The sequence below is a fragment of the Monodon monoceros genome, unplaced genomic scaffold, assembly GCF_005190385.1.
Source record: "Monodon monoceros isolate NGI ecotype Baffin Bay Population unplaced genomic scaffold, NGI_Narwhal_1 Super_Scaffold_21, whole genome shotgun sequence".
Classification (NCBI taxonomy): Eukaryota; Metazoa; Chordata; class Mammalia; order Artiodactyla; family Monodontidae; genus Monodon; species Monodon monoceros.
The window spans coordinates 81,125,451-81,142,975 of NW_021703778.1; the positions used below are offsets into that span (position 1 = coordinate 81,125,451).

The window sequence follows — 17,525 nt, forward strand, 5'->3', positions numbered from 1 at the left end:
TTCCCCCTTGCTTCTAAATGACCACAAACACTACACAAACTGCAACTTGGAAACTGCCGACCCAGATTATCTCCATCCCAAATGGCAGAGTCCCAATCTTTCTCTGGCCAGGTCCTCACCTGGGTATAGCGACTTTCTTCTGTTGGGAATTTAATCTTCTTTGGAGCTTGGCAAAAAGCTTCTTTGGAGCTGATCTTCAAGTCCGGGGTCTGGTCCTCAGCTTTTTCTGCCCTTCTACTTCAGGAGACAAGAGCCCTTTTGTGCGCTGCTAAGGAGGCCCTGAGCTTTCCCACATAGCTTTCAGTTGGCAATTAATTGCTCTCAGCTTTTTATTATCTTTTTCCTTTTAGAGGGTCAATCAAGCTTAGCAATAGCCACCTGATTTCATTATCCTTTTAGTCCCTATTTCTCCATGATCTCAAACACCTGATATAAAACATTAGCTGATGTATTTCTTTCCACTGCTATACCAGTCCAGCCTCCCACCAATGAAAGTTCTAACGACTGGACCACCACATTGTTCCAGTGGCTATCTGTGCTCAATCTACTCTCAGCCATGAGGTCCTTATTGCAAACAGGGTGGTGAAGCACTCAGCCCCAAAGCCCCATCAGTGGCTTCATTCTGGGACCACATATGGTTAGGGTTCCCAGACTTGGTAAATATAAATACAGGACTCTCAGTTAAGTAAGAATTTCGGAAAAACAACATTTTTTAGTGTAAGTATATCCCATGCCTTATCCGGGACATATTTATATACTAAAAAAATTGTTGTTCTTTACCTGAAATTAAAATTTAGCTGGGCATCCTGTATTTCACCTGGTAACTCTACAACAGGTTGGGTTCCTCAGGAAGCAAACTCTGAGATGGAGTTTAGCTAGTAGGATGTCATTAAAGAGTGCCCTTGTTATCAATACCTTTGGAAGGATTGGAGGAGAAGGAAGCAAGAGGGCAGAAGGAAATGTCAGTCTGTGATGCAGGTCCAGTGACAGATTTGGCTGAGCCCTGGGGATCTCTGGCACTAGAATGGCCCTTTAGAGTAGTTCCAAGTTGGGCTGAGCTGTCCAGGCCCTTATACTCACACTGATCCGTCATTGGATGAGGGAGTGCTTTCTGGATGGAGGGGATCTCTGCAGACGAGGCAATTCCTGAAGGGACTGACGGCTGAAGGCTATAATGCCAACAGCACTCCCAGCACCAGGGGCAGAAAGTCTTTCCTGAAGTGGAAGCCATGTGGTGAGTGCATCACAGTGTCTACTACGCTTGGAGAGAGGATTAAAACATCGAGCAGAGAGAACAGATGATATTTAAGGACTTTTCCACTTGAGCATCTATGATTAAGTGAAATAATGTGTTCAGATTGCCTAGAAGAGACCATGGCCCACAGCTGGTAAACACCAGGCAGTAGTTGTGTTGATGTCTCTAAAACTTTGGGCGGGAAGGATTGTCCAGTGGTGGGGCAGGTTTTAGAGCAACAGGTGGCGCTGCTTCAGCATGCTTATCTACCAACAGTCAGAAGGTGATGACTGTTGAGAAATTCTTTGGTGGGGAGTGTTCTCTGCCTGACTAGGCTTGATTTGGCATTTTCCTCTAGATAGAGCTTTTCAAAAAGGAGTGCCTTTTGAAACAACCTTCACAGTTAATTATTTTCTCTTTCCTGTTACAGAGACCAGATCTTTCCTTTGAAAGTGGCAGAGTGAGGTGGAAAACATGATCATAAAGTCAGTGTCTTATGTTTACCTTGGCACTTAAGCTGTGATGTTGGGTGAATCTTCTCTGGCCTCACTTTTCTAGGCTTTTAAATGAGAGGGTTGGAGTGGGTATTCTGTGAAGGTTCTATCTAGTGTTGACCATTTGTAATCCTGTGATTGTGTATGTGGCCTCTTGGCAAATGAGTTTGAGACACTGACCATGCCAGATTGCTAGACACGAGACTTCAGCAATTTTAAAATTAATTTCTTAGATTTTAGAAAGTAGTTTAACCACCACTTTTCAAGTAGCTCAGTTTTTGAGACTGATGGCAAATTGCTTGGAGGGAAAGGTAGGAAGACAAGTTAATTTCTTTCTTATTTTAAATCTCAGAGTGAACAGCTATAAGATTGGATATGTTAACATCCCATGCAAGGTCTGAATGGTTCAATTAAAGGGGCAAGGCTATGTTCTTCATGGACTTTTATTTCTTTTTTGCTTTGTATTATTTTAAAGACAAAAGTCATCAGTAGCGCATGCCTGGGCCTCCCAGTAACAGAGACACTTCTAGGAAAGGTTATAAAGAAGCTCTGTAGATCAAGGCAGCAGGTCCTTGAATTGTTTTTTCATTATTTGAGGGCAGTTTTACTGTAAATTTGTTGTGTGACTAAGGGACCATTTTTTGGTGACATGAAGTGTTAACCACCTCATCAAACAGACCAATAGATAGAAACTGTTGATGCTGTGCCCCTCACTCATCTCTGCAGCCCTTGAATAAGGCTGTAAGAATAACAGGGTCACTCTGGTTCCCTGTAGGGATGAACTATAAAAGTTGCATTTATAATTTATTAAGAATCATATAATTTTTAGAGCATTTCTCATTTCACATAGAAAAATCAAAGGAGGTACATAGTACTATTATCCACATTTTACATATGAAACAGAGGCTCTGAGGGATTGAGAGACTTGCCCAAATTCACACAAATCCAATTTAAAAAATTTCTTTTTATTTTTAGCCTAAAAAGTCATGTCCTTTGTAGTTGCCTCACCTAAGCCAATAAGTTAGCAAATATTCATTGCATTTATGTCTGTAAGTATCTAGTTTTAGTAACTAGTTGTACCTTTTTCATGTTTTCCTATAGAGAAAACATAGTCCATATCAATGATTTTTTTCAGTATTCAAAAGAGCTAGCAAACTGTGAGAGTTTGAACAGAGGAGCAACAAATATAACTCTACCACAATATTGGTTTTTGGTTGTTATTTTTTCTTTTAAATGTTACATGTAAATTAATAAGAGGTAAAGATAACACTACACTTGTTTCAACATGTGATTGTGTTCAGCAATGATTATTTTTATTGACTAATTAGATTAAAGTTAAATAAATTCCAACCAAAAAAGAGACATTCACCACGATTCATTTGTTGTTCAGAATCTGTGGTTACAGACTGGATATTATGGCTTTGAATGCAGTGTGGTACACACCAGGTCACAGCAGCTTCATGAAGACTGAAAAGCCTGATCACGAACTTCTCCTTCATCTGGTTTGTGATCAGCCAGTCACAGCCAAAGTGTAGTCTGCGCAGCTATAAAATGACACCTGGTTCTTCAAGCATTTTGGTGTCTCGTTTTGACTTTTTTATCTTGCAAACTTGGAAGGTAAGAGACTGTGAAGGTACCTAAGATCAGAATTCCTCATTTTAAAACTTTTCCCCCAGGACTCTTTCTTTTTCGTAACACCTGTGCTTAGTGATACGCTGAGACCATAACCACCACATGGCTTCAATAGGACACATTATCAGTTTGCAAGAAAATGCTTTGAAATAGCGTTCACCCACATTTGAGGTTGGGAGGGGTGGTTTTATTTACTTCCTGGTGGGAAGCTATCTGCTTTAGATTAAAGAAGAATTAGAGAATTATCTGGTTTGATTCTGACATCAGAAGTGCAAACATTTGGAAAGTGCTTTAAAAGTAACTTTGGTTATAAGTGACAATGTAAACTGCTAAAATGATATCTTGACTTAAAAACATTAGGTGGTACATTCTATTTTAGCAGTGAGCTCAAACCTTTCTCTCCTTTATTTTTTTTTAAAATCAAACACTGTTTGCAGGAAAGAATTAGTAAAATCTGAATTCTTTTCACTCTGTAAAGACAAACTTGTCACCCTTATTATGAAATTACTCATTTTTGTTTGTTGGTCAAACTCAGTTGTCCTTATATTACTCTGCCATAGCAAAAAAAGAGAGAGAGAGTGGGGGGGGGAGGGAGAGAGAGAGAGAGAGAAAGAGAGAGAGAGAGAGAGAGAGAGAGAGAGAGAAATCCCAGTATAAACTTTGCTATATGTGAGTATATGTGAGTGAGTGAGTATATGATTCCTTACCAAAAATTAAGGGTGCTAAGATAGCTCAAATATAAAGACTAGGGTTTCTAAAACTTTTTTTCTAAAAGAACTATGTGCTAACTCAATAAGTAACCTCTTTTGGCTGCTACTGTATATACAATTAGTATTATATATATTACTATTACAACTATCACTATGAAATTATATACATATTCAGGTCCCCTATGTCCAGAAACAGCAATGCATATTTTAAAATAGTTTAAAAGAAGACTAGTATATATTAAACACATTGATCTTGAACATGAAACTCTATTTTACTTTGTTATAAAACAGGAATCTGAAGAGAGTATTTTTTAAAAGCTGTGATGACATGGCACAACCAATCTAATTAAAAAGTGGGGAAAAAAGTTTCAAATACCCATTATTTTGAGAACACAACAACAATAAATTCCCTAATAGCTGCCTAGGTTTATGCAGGGTGTGGGGAGATTTAAATATTTAAATCTGTACATCCCCTAAGTTTTAAAATGCTTCTATTAATAAGGTATAAAACCAGGACTCAGGGCCACTGAGAATCGATTTGGCTCCAGTGAAAAAGTTTCAGAAGCTCGCCCCCCAACACATTCATGTACTCAGTGAGGGCAAGTTGCTGAAAAATCTTTACATAAGTATTTCCCTAGGTCTCTTTCCTGGCTGCAGGACCACAGAAACTTTCCAGATTCCTTTAGACTCTCAGTGGCGCTGCCTGGACCTCAGTGCTGGGCTGAAGGATGTTCGAAGAGCTGAATTGGCAGAAAATATGTGTATCTAAGGGCATTTAGGAGCAGGTTAAATTATATTTTCTCCTTGCATCCAAAGGAACCAGATCACATTCTTTAAAATTATATTAGGGTAAGAACAGTTCATTAACTACTTTTTGGGGGGGCCACTTAATTTTATGCTCTTCTCACCCTTCTTCTTTACCAAAAACTCAAGCCATATAAATGACCACTTGTTCATCTGGAACAAAACAAAATATAACAAACAGGCTCAGGTGAATAAGCCCTTTCAAGAATCAGGCCCACTTTATATTCTAGATCAGGGTTGGCAAACTTTTGCTGTAAAGGGCCAGAAAATAAATGTTTTAGGTTTTTTGGGCTGTTACTCAACTTTCTTGCAGTGATTCAGCTCTGCCAGTGTAGAGGAAAAGTAGTCATATACTATAATACATAACCAAATGCCTGTGACCGTGTGGAATAAAACTTTGTTTACAAAAACAGACGATGGGCTGGCTTTGGCCTGAGGGTCATAGTTTGCTCATCCCTCCTCTAGATAATAACCACGAATGGTGCCTCTCTTCTGAAAACTGCAAAGTGCTTCCCAAGGTTCTCGCCAGAGTAATTCCCACTAGCACAGAATTTACTCTGATAGCAGATCCATATCTGTGGCAGAAGAACCCTGCAAGACCTGAGGATTCAATGTTTATGACCCAACCTGCGTATCAGCATGATCAAAAATTGATAGGAACCTGGAAGGGCCTGTTTCTGTTTCATTAGGAAACACGAGCAGGTAGCTGTTCCTGGCTTTTGCTAATCTTGGAGTGGTAATCAGGAGCTGAGGATAATGGCCACTCTGGTGCTCTGGCGGCAGGTGCAGATGCAGAGAAAGGTAATAAATTAGGGGTAATAAGGTACCTCAGCAGCCTTAAGGGGTCAGTGCAGCTTCCAAGGCACCAAGTCATCACTAAGGAATTTGTTGCTCAAGCAATCAGGCTGATCAACTCAGAGGTAAAACTGCTCAGCATGTAGCTAAAAACCAAAAAAACAAAACCAAATATGTAAAAGTTGTGAGAGCGGCAACAACTAAGAATCACAGAATTCCCTACAACTTGAGGAAATCTTACCAATCCTCTTAGCCAGCCCTTTCAAATTACCAGTGGGGAAAACAAAACCTAAAGAGGGAGAGGTAACTTGCCCAGCTAGTTTGTAAAGGAATCACCAAATATCAGCCATTTTTGAGTTCCAATCTGTTATTTTCTCCTACAGAATCTGAATTAAAAGGGGGTCACCAACCATATAAATACCCATGTCATGTGATTATGACAGCTAAGTACCTGACCACCCTTAAAGACAAGTTTTCTATTGGGATATGCATGGTACCAGAGAACAGCTGAAATTTACTGAGGGGAATAGAATGCATCCCATCACTGGTTTAACGTAGCTGACAAAAACTGTACAGGATAAAGCATTAAATGGCCATCTTCCCAAGAATATAAATTCTGGTCTCTCATATTGTATGATAACATGGCAAGAACAGATGGGGAAGTTCTTAAATCGAAGTTTGCATTGATCTGTTTCCCTCCTAACAAATCAAAGGCAAATGTTATCCTCATATCTTTGGTGTCCGTGACATAGAGGATCCCTCGGGCAATGAAGGCATTGCCAGCCTTGGATTTGGGGTACGTGGTGTTGATGTGCTGCACCACAGAGAAGGTCCTCTCGTCCAGCTGTGCGACAAGGATGCTCGAGCCATCCACACTGGAAGCATAGATAATCCAAAGGCCCTTTTCATCTACAGCTAAATTGAAGTACGTCTTGGAATTTGCAAAGAGGTATTTTCGATCAAAATACAAGGCATTTTCAAGCTTCAGAGTTTGGGATGTCTCTTTGCCAAATTCAAATCTGAAATGTATAAAAAAGTAGATATGAGCCACCATTTTTGTGGACAAGGGTGGTTTTTTAGGCTCCTCCATTAAACTGGGGTGGGGCCTGAGATTCTGCATTTCTAGTAAGTTCCCAGGTTGTGCTCATTCTACTGTTCCATCTGCAGTGCTGTGAGCAGCAAGGATGTAGAGGATGGTGACTACATCTCACTGTCCACCTACTAGCCATGTGACCCCGATAAAATTCCTTAACCTCCTGAATCCTCATGTGTTTGCTGACCTCCTGAAATGCCCTCTCAAAGTTGCAAGGGGCCTTAAAAGATAATCTAGTCCAGTCGTTTCATTTTACTAATGAGAAAAGGAGACGTGACTGGCCCAGGAACACAGGTAAGTATCAGAGCCAGAGTTTAAACTCAGGCTTTTGACTCCAAGTTTGCGGGTTCTTCCTCACTCCATGCTGGAGTTTTAAGACAAAAGTTTCACAGGAGGCTCAACGAAGGAAGTCACCAACTGAGAAAGAAGCAAAGCAGCAAAGTCATGGCTGTGACGTCATTTTTCTTGTCTGGTAAGTGACTGGATCAATGAAGTGACGGCATGAAAGCCCATGCCCCTCAGCTCCCAGAGACCGTCTGATTTGGCAGACTCCACATCTAGATCATATCAAAAGTGGATTATGATTCAACTGCAGGAATGAAAATTCAGGAACTTTAGGCTTTATAAAGGAAAAGAAAAAAACACTAGAGGGCGCCATTGAGCAGCAGAAGAACTGTGAAGGGTGTGAAGCTGCGGGTATGCACTGGAACATAGCGACCTTGAAGCCAATCAAGAAACCCTGAAGTAAGCTTGAAAAGAAACAAGAGTGAGGGCTTGAGAAGGCCCTGCTTGCCCATCTCAGCTCTCGGGGTTCTCCTTCCTCTGAATGCCCGGGATTCAGGACTGCCATTGGGTTTCTGACTAGTACTGGCACCTACTAGTACTGGCACCTACAACTGCATTCCTTGATGAGGCTTGCCTCTCCCAGCAAAAAAAGCGTCTAATTCCAGTCTGCCTCTCCTTCTCCTCCCAGTCTGTGGCCTGGCACTGGAGCAGGGCCCCAGCATAGGTCTCCTAACCAGTGCCTCACGCAAACTTAGTGTCATTAGAAGACACTCTTTCTTAGGGTGGCCAGTCCTCCTTTGGGCTCATTTACCCCAGAGCTCCCCTCCTACCACCCCATGTAACAGCGGTCCCCAGGAGCCACAGGATTGAATGAAAACAAATGTCACAGAAAGGAGTGTGTCTGGGGAGAGAGGGCCTCTCAACGGGAGGAGGGTCAGTTATCTTGTTCTGTTAGCGCAAGATGCTGTCCAGATGACGAGGTGGTGCAGAAGCCCAGTAGAGGGGGGTAAGAGGCACAGGAGGGGATGCTTGCAGCCACGGCTGACACGTGTGTCTAATGTGGCTGGTTTAACTGCACGATGTACTAGGAGACCTGCCCCGATCCTAGCCTAGCTCTGCAGCTCCAACAAGGTTGCTGAAGCTGGATCTCACAGAGGGAGACAGAGAAGGGACCCAGTCCGCCCTCAAGATCCTTGTCTCTTGTTTGGAATGACGAGGACCATGGCTTTCGTAACACTGGAATTGTCATTTCGGAGTGGAGGGCTGCAGAGGCTCTGGTCCGCCTTTGCATTTTTAATGAGGACATGGAGATCACAGGAGGCGGAGGCCTCCCCTGAGGCCACGAGTGAGTAGGCAGGAGAGCTGGAACTTGAGTTCACTGCTCTCTTGATTTGCCCAAGATGACCCACTTCTGCCTCTAAAGCCCAGAACTCAATTTCTTCCGGAGCCACGCAGACAACTTTCAGCAATTCTTGTGTGAAGCCAGGAATCTTGGGCTGCTGCCCTGGGCACCGACTACCCGTGTGGCCACCTCCCCTCCCCGTGGGAAAGCGGAGGGAGCAGGGGAGGTGGCCTGGCGAGGGCTCCGTCAGGATGACAGAGCGATCTGAAGGCGGGAACCCTGACTTTGCCTTGCAGTCTCTAGTCCTCGGTGATCTCAGCCGTGACATGAAATTCTTCATACCCAACATTTTTCAGAGCAAAACTGATTTCAGGGTATGATACCTTCCTGCTAGAGGGAGCTCTGGGTTCCGCTGCTTCCTTTCCCAAAGGATGAGAAAGCTCCTGCTGTTATCACTCCAGGCCGCCTTCTCTCTGGCCCTGACCTTACTCTTGGTGTCCAGACCAGCAATAAATGCAGATATGGGGCTCACTCATCGTGTCCTGTGGTTCATTTGGTCAGCAAACCCTCACTGATCTCTGGCTGTGTGTCACCCCTGGGGACATAAAGATGATGGAACCACAGTCCCTTCCCCTAAGTCGTTGAAGGATGGGCTGTGGGGCAGAGAGGAGGGTGCCAGGGGCCCCAAGGGACTCACCTCACTATGGTGTTGGAGCCTCCTTTGTGGTAGTAGAGAGAGTTGTTGTGAACGGTGTGCCCACAGCCATGGAAATAGTGCGGGAGGTGGATGAGCGTGTAACTGCCGTTCAGCAGTGAGGGCTGGTCCTCGAATTCCTTCACCATGAGGCCTGCAGGAGGGAAGCCAGCGAAAGGCAATCACAGCTTGGCAGTGAGTCGGGGGAAGAAGTTAAAAGGATGGAAGGTGAGAGTGAGATGTCTTGTAAGGGTCCTTGTCCACTTTCAAGAGTTTCAGGCTCTCAAACTCAAAGGCCAATTCTCTTCTATGGATTCCCAAACCATCGTTTTTTTTTTTTAACGTCTTTACTGGAGTATAATTGCTTTACAGTGGTGTGTTGGTTTCTGCTGTATAACGAAGTGAATCAGCTATATGCATACGTATATCCCCATATCCCCCTCCTCTTGAGTCTCCCTCTCACCCTCCCTATCCCACCCCTCTAGGTGGTCACAAAGCACCGAGCTGATCTCCCTGTGCTATGTGGCTGCTTCCCACTAGCTAGCTATTTTACATTTGGTATTGTATATATGTCAATGCCACTCTCACTTCATCCCAGCTTATCCTTCCCCCTCTCCGTGTCCTCAAGTTCATTCTCTACGTCTGCGTCTTTATTCCTGTCCTGCCCCTAGGTTCTTCAGAACCATTTTTTTTTTTAGATTCCATATATATGCGTTAGCATACGGTATTCGTTTTTCTCTTTCTGACTTACTTCACTCTGTATGACGGACTCTAGCTCCTGCCACCTCACTACAAATAACTCAGTTTTGTTTCTTTTTCCGAACCATCTTTTCAACATAGTAACCACAGAGTTGGCTTTGATCCTCCCAGGAAAATGGCATCACCCTCTCCCCTACAATTTTATAACATTTTCTATCAGGCTGACATAGGCCTGTATCGGGAAGAGCACCGTGCAGTCACCTTCTGCCTCTTGCACTCCACAGTGGCCATGCTGACTCATGACCTTGTTCTTTCCTTTTGAGCCACAGAATCCTTCTCAGCTGGTCATCCAGGCAGTCACTGCCAGCTGATGTGTGAGCCTTGATGAAATGAAGCAGCGTATCTCAGCTATTGCTCTGACTAGTAGGTATGGCCAGGCCTCTTCTGGCATGGGGCCACTGCTACTACCACTGGCAATTCCAGACCACATTCCTTTGGGGCAGTGTGACTAGGGTCATGCCCAGATGCAGCAGACCTGCAAGATGACACTTCACCCCTCTCCCCTGGGCTCTCTGCCCACGGATATCTTAGAAAAGTGGCCAAAAGTACTCTCCTTAAAGAAAGATAGACCATGCAGAAGAATTTGTCTCCGACATTTCTTCCACATTACGGTTTTTGGGCTTTATAAACCCATAAGTCATAATGCTATTTGTTTCCTTCTGGACACTTTGCTGAAAATTGGAATAAGCTACACTGAGGGTGCCCTGGTCATGTCCCTGTGACCTGAACTGCAAGTCTTGTCACCAGTGTGCTCAACTGAGAAAAGTATTCTGCCTACTCATCTGGGCTTTCTAAAATAAAGAGCAAGTCTGTTACACCAATGAGCAGGGACTTCAGACACAGAAATAGGATAAGCCTGAAAGGGGGCAACTGATGAAAGGTACAATTACAACACAGATATGGATCATCCACCAAGTGAAAGCACCTGAAAAATGTTCAGTAACCCAGATCCGTTCATCACTCTTGTTAGCAGACTCTCTTATCCAAGTCCCAAACGTCTCTTTAACTTTCAAAACTTGTGTTGGGTTTCCAACGGACGTGATCATGGATTCTACCAAAAGAAGAGAAAGGAAAGTTACCCACCTACCAATTATGACTTTTAGCCATCTGATTTCTGAATTTTAAAACAGGATGCTTTGTTTCTGTACCTGCTTGCAGGGAATGGTGTTCACTGACTTTCTCATCAGCTTTTCCAACCAAGGTATCATCATTTGGTACAGCACACGTCTCACCTAAAACAACAACAACGATAATCAGAGCAAACTAGTTGGCACAGTGAGATATACATAGCTTTATAACTGGTTACATAACCTCAATCCAGACTCTAGTTCCATAAGCATCCTTTACAATAGGCTCACCGAGGTTTCTGCTTGCTTGCTTTTAAGCCCCAAGTCATACACTTCCAAATTTTTTCCCCTCCCTGGGGAGTTTCCAACAAGCGTTCCATGACAATAGTTGCTAAGATACTACAATCAGGAAAATGTCACCTGAGTCAGCCATCCAAGCCCTGAGCAACCTGGGAGAAAGACAGGCTTACTGACATGTTCCTGGTCCCTCTGGGCCAGTGGGAATCTATCACAGTCTGCATTTTTCTGGAGGGATTTTCACTTTCAGGGAAGCTGATGGGGATGAGGGAGCAGTCTCATGATGGGATGACCCACTTTACCCTGTCTTCCTGAACTGCCAGGGAGTAGAATCACAGAGGAAGAAGGAGCCTAGAGGCAGCCCAGCACAGAGAGATTTGAGCCCCTTCCCACCCCATTTCCCACCTGTTTCTGCTTGAAGGCCTGTAGGACCCAGGTCCTTGAGGGGCACCTGATCCATAGTTGGTTTGAGGCTACAACTGAGCTCAAATTCATCCTCCTTGGCTTGTCATTGTTCCCCTTAGCAAACGGGCTTAATTCAGACCTTTGGTGGAGAGGTGGCTCGGGGTGGCAGAAGCAGGACAGGAGGCAGGGAGGAATATGGTCATTGTGAAGATGAGAGGGAGTGGACTGCCTGGGGGTAAGGACCCCCTACCTGGGGGCAGGTTGGGGCAAATCAGGCTTTCTGAGAAAGGCCAGGCCCACTTCCCTAGACAAATTCTGAGGATTTCCAATCACCCTGTGGTTGCTTGATAGAAAGGAGCACCTCAACTGTCACTAGGGAAACTCCCAGAATAAACTAGAGAGGTTTCTTTATCGGCAAAATAAGGAGGCAGGACCCTCCGTGGTCTCTAATCTTCCTTTAGCTGGATGAGCCTGTGTCTCTCTGAAGCCCTTTGTCACCCAAAGAGAGCAGTCTCGGGATCTGTTAGACTCCCCCCACCACCACGCAATGCTGCCGTCCTGGGTTTCGTCTGGAGTTTCCTCTTAGGGGCTTGGGCTTTGCACAAGAGGGGGACAGAGAGACCCTCCCATTCTTAGTCTGAAGAAAAGGCCCTCATTAAGTCATGTAGCGCCCACCAGCTTCTAAGGCTGTGGGAGTGGGATGGGGGTTAAAGCAAGGGAGTTGGAGCAGGAGAGAGGGTCAAGTTCAGATGCTGGGTGCAAGGAGGACTCATTTCCAGGAGGAAGAGTGGAAGATAACGGCCTTTTAAAGCAGTTTTCACAATGCTGGAGCCCATCCCCTGCAGACCAGCCTCTTGGTGGACAGGCGAGGTGGAGGAGAGCACCTCTCCAGCACCCCTCTCTCTGCTGACAGAGCCTCTGGCAAATCAGAATTCCCAAAGAGCAAGGTCAGACCTCGCCTCCGCTCAGGGGAAGGTTCCCACTGAGCTCACAGTCCAAGGGAGGCTGAACAAAGGGTGATGCTAATGGAGGGGGTGGCACTGACCCGGGGCGGAAGCAGCTCTGCGGTGATTTAACAGGCAGATAACTGCTGGGCAGGATGTAATTAGGCTCCATTTACTGGGGGTGGTAACATCTTTGAAAGCTCAGATTCACCCACTCTGTGTGTGCTCCCCAAATGTCTTCCAGAAAGAACAGTGCACCAGACAGGATGAAAGACTGTTTAAGAAAGTGGCAATGAAATCCACAGCAAGTGACAAAGAAACTCCAGTCAGGACCCTCCTCTCTGCCAGGAAGCAAGGCATCAAGTTGTGCTTTCTCACGGCCTAAGTTAGGTGAATTAGTCCCCGGTCACCACTGTGGGGAGAAGTTCTAGCTCTACCCTAGAAGGATTTCCTGTTAATAGGGCCCTTGATTTCTCCTTAGCTTTCAACCCCATGGCCACCCCTGTAACAACTGGCCGAAGAACAAACCGTCCAGGCCTGCCAGAGACCAGGTGTCCCTTGGCCTTGACTGCCTTATTCGCAAAGTGTGGACTTCTGTCTCTGAAAGGAAGATGCTCTAAGCATCTGGGTTTGAATCCTAGCTCTGTCACTTACTAACTGAGTGACCGTGGACAGGCTATGTAGTTCCCTGGGGTTTCAGCTTTGTATCTGTAAACTGGTAAGAATACGACTCCTATATCACAGGACTGTTGTAGAATTAAATGAACCGAGCGCTTAGCCCTGTGCCTGGAACATCAACATTAGTGGTGGTGATGGTAGTCCTGGGGTGTTGTGGGAAGTTAGCCGATCTGAATCTCCCCATCATCTCCATCTCCCCAGCATCAGTCAAGCCCTTCATGCTCCAGGGATGGCGGATCTGGCAGGGAGGAGCAAAGAGTCTGGTGATAAGTGAAGGGGGAGGGATGAGGCCAGGGGGTGGGAGGCCCAATTCTAAACCTGCCACCAGTCCTCACCCCAGGCAGACTGCTCAGGCCTCCCAGGAACATGTTGCAAGGTGGGGACACTCGCTTTGGGCAAAATTTCCCTCTGTTTAAAACAAATCTGGTCACAAAGCCTGGGTGAAGCCTGAGACTTTGGGATCATTAACTGAAGAGGTGGTTCCCTGGGGCAGGGGTGGGTGACCTGGGCACTGGCTGTTGAACATGTTTGGCTGACGAGGGCCTTTGGATCTTCTGCTTCCGGGGGGCCCTGGGGGACCCGGAGGCCCAGGTGGGCCGGGTGGGCCTTGGTCACCTTTGGCACCTGGAGAAAGAGAGAGAGAAGCAGGGATGGGGGTTGATTAAAGAGCCATTGGCAGAGATGGGCTTCAAACAAGGGAGAAGGGGACCCAGCATCTCCAGGAAGGCTTGCTGAGTCCCCCTTCCCAGACACAGATGTCCTCCAGCACTTGTTCACACAGAGTCGAGGGAGCACCTATAGCAGGTGCTGAGTTCCAACTATGTGCCAGGAATTGTGCTAGGAATTTTATAAATCTCCTCCCCTTTGTCCTTCTCAGCCACTCTGTGAGATAGTATCAGCGGTTCCTCAGTGACCGGAGTCTCAGGGAAGTTCAGTGCTTTGCCCCAGGTCACAACTGGAATAGAGCTGGGACTCACCCTTAGGGGTGTCTTGCTCCTAAGCTCATCCTTTTTTCATTGGCTGATGTTGGGAAAGCTCAACCCTGACTACTTATTAGAATCACCCAAGGGGCTCAAACACAATTCTAATGCCTGGGCCCCCTCCCAGATCAATTAGATCAAAATGGTGGGGAAGCTGGTCATCTGTATTTCTAAAAACTTCCTAAGATGTTTTCTTCCTAAGATGTCAGGTATGAGAAACATGCCTCTATGTGGTAGAAGAAATCAGGGGCTCCTGTCCTGCTTTGTGACCTTGGGCAGGCAGCTTAACCCTCCGAGACTGGTTCTTCATTTCCAGATTGTCTCATACTCCCTGTCCTGACTTGTGAGAATCCACTGAAGTCATCGGGGTGAGTGCTCGGACAGTTGGATTCTCTACACATCAGCAGGTGGAATCCCTACACACTTCCAGCTTCAGGTGGCCAGTGTGGGTACAGCCCTTTGCAGGGGCCATTGGTTATGGAACTTTCATAAAGATGCCGCTAGGCTGGGATATTCAGTCCTTTTGTTCTACCCTCCTTTCCTGGGCTGACTGGTGATCTAAGATCTCTTTAGCTGCCTCTTCCCAGCCCCACCAAATAAGCACTTTCAGTTGCTTTGGAGTGGGCAAGCAGGGGTCACAGAGGCTAACAGTGGGTCTAAGCCCACTGTGGAAGGGGCAGAGATCTGCAGGCAGGGCAAACACAATCCAACCCTCCTATTCCTTCTCTGCTCTCTGGCCAAGAGGACACACTCAGCTCTGGCCTGTTCTCTAGAACTGGGGTACACTCAGAGATGTTGCTTTCCTGAATGGTTTGTGGTCACCCTCACTTGTCTGGTAGTATAGGGGAGTGTGGTATTCTGGATGTGTAGATTTCCCATATAACTGAGTATAACATGACCTTATATTTTCAAAGTATATTCACATATATATGATCCTGTCAAAACACTTATTACATTTTACGTATTTTGCATGGCAACTTCCCTGTTTGTTAAACAAAGCATGCTAAACCTAATTTGATCTTTCCTTGGTGCTTTGGTCTTAGTACAGTACCTGGCAAATAGCAGATGCTCAATAAATTTTGAATGGCTGGATGGGCAACTGATTCAGGGTCATTGTTCTGAACATCTATCATCCTAGCTTCTTGAGGACAGATATTATGTCTTAACTCATTTTCATATTCCTATTTCCAGCTACTAGCAAAATCCCTAATTCATAAATGGTGCTCTCTGATATTAAAAAATGCTTATTGACCACATTAATAGGATAGTTATGTTTCTATGGTATAAACGGTCTCCAAAGTAGTGTGCTTTTAAAATTCTTCTGCCTCTTTCTGTGCCATGACCATCAGCTGTCGCCTACTCTTTCCACCATGTAATTGTCTTTCTGAGGCTTGCTGTGCCTCCACCTCCTCCCCCATAGACAGCAATTATCTGTTTTTAACCTGGGCTGGAAACCAGAAAAAGAAGATCAGCAACGATGTCTCCCCCAATTCTATGTCAAAAGTCTTAGGATAAGGGCCTGAGGATGGCTCTAGCTCAACTCTGAAGCTGTGCTTTCTGTCTGTTGTCCTCTGAGGTATTTGAAATTGCTCGCTTACTTGACTTGTTCTGGATTGTGCTGGATTTAATAGCTATTTGGAAAAAGGAAGCTTCCTTCATCCGAAATCCATCCAGCCATGACACTTAGACCTGCATTATCTCAACTGCTCATGCTTAGATATCAGATTTGGTCTCACCAACAAACATTGGGCTTACATGCATGGTTCCCTCCTTGTTGAAAGCACAGAACTCTAAAACATGCTGAGAAACAGATGGGCACATAGGCAGCTAAGGAGAGAAGACCCGGAGCAGCCTTGGTACTAGAAGCCAGGCCAAGTTCTGGGCCCATTCACCCTGGGAGACAGCCTGAGCGCCAGCCCCTTACCTGAAGGAAGTACATCATTAGACACGTCCCCTTTGTCTCCCTTGTCACCCTTCTGCCCTGCTGGGCCCTCGTTTCCAGTCAAGCCCAGCTCACCAGGGTCTCCCTTTTCCCCTGGAGTTCCTGTGGCTCCAGGTGGCCCTGAGAAAAAAATGATGTATTAGCCTGTTGTGCAGGGAATTCTGGCACACTAACTACTTTGTAATATCGTACTTTGTATTTTTAAGGTGAAGTAGCTTCAGAAACCAAATACATAACACTTCATAACCATTTTAGGACAGCAGCATGTTCTCAATTCATGAACGAATAGTATCTCCAGGTGGTTCTGTTGAATTGTTTTTAGAGACATTTGGCTGGGCCAACAGGTTGGAGAGGAGTGAACCCCTAGAAGGACAGTCACAGCAAGAGCAGAAAGAAGGTAAAGCCTAATTGGAGGTCTGCCCTCCCCCACCCCACGCCCTCCTCACCCCAGCAGGAAGGACTGAGAACTCAGAGGGGTTTGTTTGGCACCATAAGGGTGGATGTTGTCCTCTGCATTATCTGGTATATTCCTCACAACATTGGAGTGGTAGGCCGGTCAGTTATCCTTACTCTCATTTTACAGAAGTCGGAACTAAGGCCTCAGGTGTTACAATTGATGCTAAGTGAGAAGCAAAAATCTTGATTCCAACTCCAATGCCCTTTTCTGTGACATTCCAATGCAAAATGCTTTTAATCAAAGTAGCAAAACAGGTAAAGCTGCTTTAGGACAAGCATTGCAAGGGATGGTGATAGTGTGAACAAAATATAATGGAGGAAATCTCTGTCTCTGCTCACAGGGAGGCATCACTATAGGAACTACAGTCCTACCCCCCACAGCTAGGAACAGTCAAGATCTATGCAGTGACTCATCTCAGCATTGTACGACAGCAGCATAGTATTCTGACGCCTGGGAGAAAGGAAGCAAACAACATGCATAATATGATTTCCTCGGCTCATAGTAGTTTCCACACAGCAGCTCAGGGACGGGGAACCTAAACAAAGCCCACCAATTTCACTGAGGTGAGGAGACAAAATGTAGAGTTTGGGGAGATAAAGGTGGCTAGGATTCATGAGACAGAATATGAGAGAGGGGGTAATCATGTAGAAAGGGCTCTGGAGAACTTCAGAGGTGTTTCCTCAAGTCTTCGTCAGAGTAATAGTCTGTGCAGGGTGAAAATCTACAAGGTAGGGAAAAGAATGAAAAGAAAGCCACTCACTACACAACTCTCAGAGCTTGCACAGGGAAAGGTTCTCATTCCCACCAGTCAAAGCAGAGAGATCTCAGAGAATGGTGCGCTGTTAGGTCGAGTCCTTGGAAAGTCTTCTCTTAGTAGTGAGGCTAAATTAGCCCAAGAGTCAAGGCTGCTGTG

At 45.3% G+C, this 17,525-nt stretch overlaps 1 protein-coding gene across 3 annotated transcripts in view; it reads right to left on the minus strand.

Annotated features, from left to right (window-relative positions):
• Positions 1 to 4,493: 4,493 nt before the first annotated feature.
• The window catches only part of GLDN (gliomedin), a 101,483-nt gene continuing 88,451 nt past the window's right edge, over positions 4,494 to 17,525 (minus strand). For 2 of the 3 annotated variants that reach the window (XM_029236430.1, XM_029236429.1), the window contains exons 6-11: positions 16,138 to 16,275; positions 13,738 to 13,857; positions 10,991 to 11,074; positions 10,768 to 10,893; positions 9,087 to 9,237; positions 4,494 to 6,688 (exon numbers count right to left, since the gene is read on the minus strand). In XM_029236430.1, coding sequence (XP_029092263.1) covers positions 6,211 to 6,688; positions 9,087 to 9,237; positions 10,768 to 10,893; positions 10,991 to 11,074; positions 13,738 to 13,857; positions 16,138 to 16,275 — 1,097 coding nt within the window. In that variant the 3' untranslated portion in view covers positions 4,494 to 6,210. The remainder of the gene's footprint in view (positions 6,689 to 9,086; positions 9,238 to 10,767; positions 10,894 to 10,990; positions 11,075 to 13,737; positions 13,858 to 16,137; positions 16,276 to 17,525) is intronic. The other variant, XM_029236431.1, reaches the window with a different exon arrangement.